The following is a 1300-nucleotide window of genomic DNA, read 5'->3' as shown; positions in this document are numbered from 1 at the left end:
AAGCATTAAAGGTTATATCCCTGTGGATAACTTGCTTAAAAAAAAAAGGTATTATTTTAGCATCTAAATGTTTTTGTTGCTCTAATACTGAAAATATTGATCATTTGTTCATTAATGGTTTGGTGGCGCACAAGGTGTGGTTGTATTTTAGTGGTATTACTAACCAAAATGTGAGCATGTTTCAGAACAGCTTAGCTTCTATGCTTGAAAGTTGGTTTATTCCTATTAAAGGCCATATCCGGAATTTTTTGCCTATTTTGATCTTATGGTATATTTGGAAAGCTCGTAATGAGGCTAAGCATGATAATATTAAGATGGATCCTACTCTTATTATTAACAATATTAAGAGAAAGGTTTTCCAGCTTTTTAATTTGAATGTGATTTCGAGCAAGACCTTTGCCAAGCATGCGATTTTAGCTGGGGCTTTTTATATTCATTTAGATACGACGTTGATTAATATTCGTGAGTCTTTCGTTTATTGGATTAAACCTAAACTGCATTATGTGAAATTAAATACTGACGGTCCAGTCGATAGGGAAAAGGCTAGAGCGGGTGGGCTCATTAGGGATTTTGGTGGTGAAATTTTAGCAGCTTTTGCTGCTCCTGTGATTAAGCGAAATGTTATTTTTGTGGAGCTTCAGGCTCTCCATTTTGGCTTAGATCTCTGCTTAAAAAAGGGTTTTAACAATGTTTGGATTGAAGTGGACTCTCTTTTTTTTCTTGTTCAAAATGTGGGCAAAGGTAATATTGGTAATGGTCATGTTTTTTATCTCTGTATAAATATTAAGCTGAAGTTGAACTTATTAAATTTTAAAATTTCTCATATCTACCGGGAAGGGAATGGGTGCGCGGATTGGCTTGCCAAAAAGGGTTCTTTGATGGAGGATTATGAGGAACTGGATATTCTTAACATTTACCCTATTCTCAAAGGGATGCTGTTAATGGATAAGTGTTATTTACCTTACATCAGACATGGTTGAGCTGGTTTTGGTTGTTTTTTGGTCTTGTCTTTTTGGTCTTTCGTGGCTGTTTTCTATAAGGTTGGGTTTCTGGGTGTGTTTCCTGTATTGGTTTTCTGATCTGTGGCGGGGGATTTACTTTTCTCTGCCCTTGTGATGGGTGGCTGTCGGACTGGTTTGTTGGTTTTTCAGTGGGCTTATTTTGAGCTTGGTATGGGGTGTTTCTGGTTGGGTTTTATTTTTATCAATACATTCAATGCAAGACAAAAGAATTATTATGTATGCTCCTTCTTGTCAATATCAATAAATAAACTAGTATAAATGGTAAACAATCTATACAA

General features: G+C 35.5%; 1 protein-coding gene across 1 annotated transcript; it reads left to right on the top strand.

The window, feature by feature from the left end:
* Positions 1 to 176: 176 nt before the first annotated feature.
* Positions 177 to 1134, top strand: LOC110093615 (the record flags this gene model as incomplete). Its single annotated transcript, XM_020818558.1, has 3 exons — positions 177 to 741; positions 838 to 951; positions 1041 to 1134. Coding segments are annotated over exons 1-3 (773 nt in total), but the record flags the coding sequence as incomplete, so codon positions are not given.
* Positions 1135 to 1300: the final 166 nt, after the last annotated feature.

Source organism: Dendrobium catenatum, unplaced genomic scaffold (genome assembly GCF_001605985.2).
Source record: "Dendrobium catenatum unplaced genomic scaffold, ASM160598v2 original_scaffold_125786, whole genome shotgun sequence".
Taxonomy (NCBI): Eukaryota; Viridiplantae; Streptophyta; class Magnoliopsida; order Asparagales; family Orchidaceae; genus Dendrobium; species Dendrobium catenatum.
The sequence above is the reverse complement of the archived record's forward strand: the minus strand, read 5'-3'. Positions and strand labels throughout refer to the sequence as shown.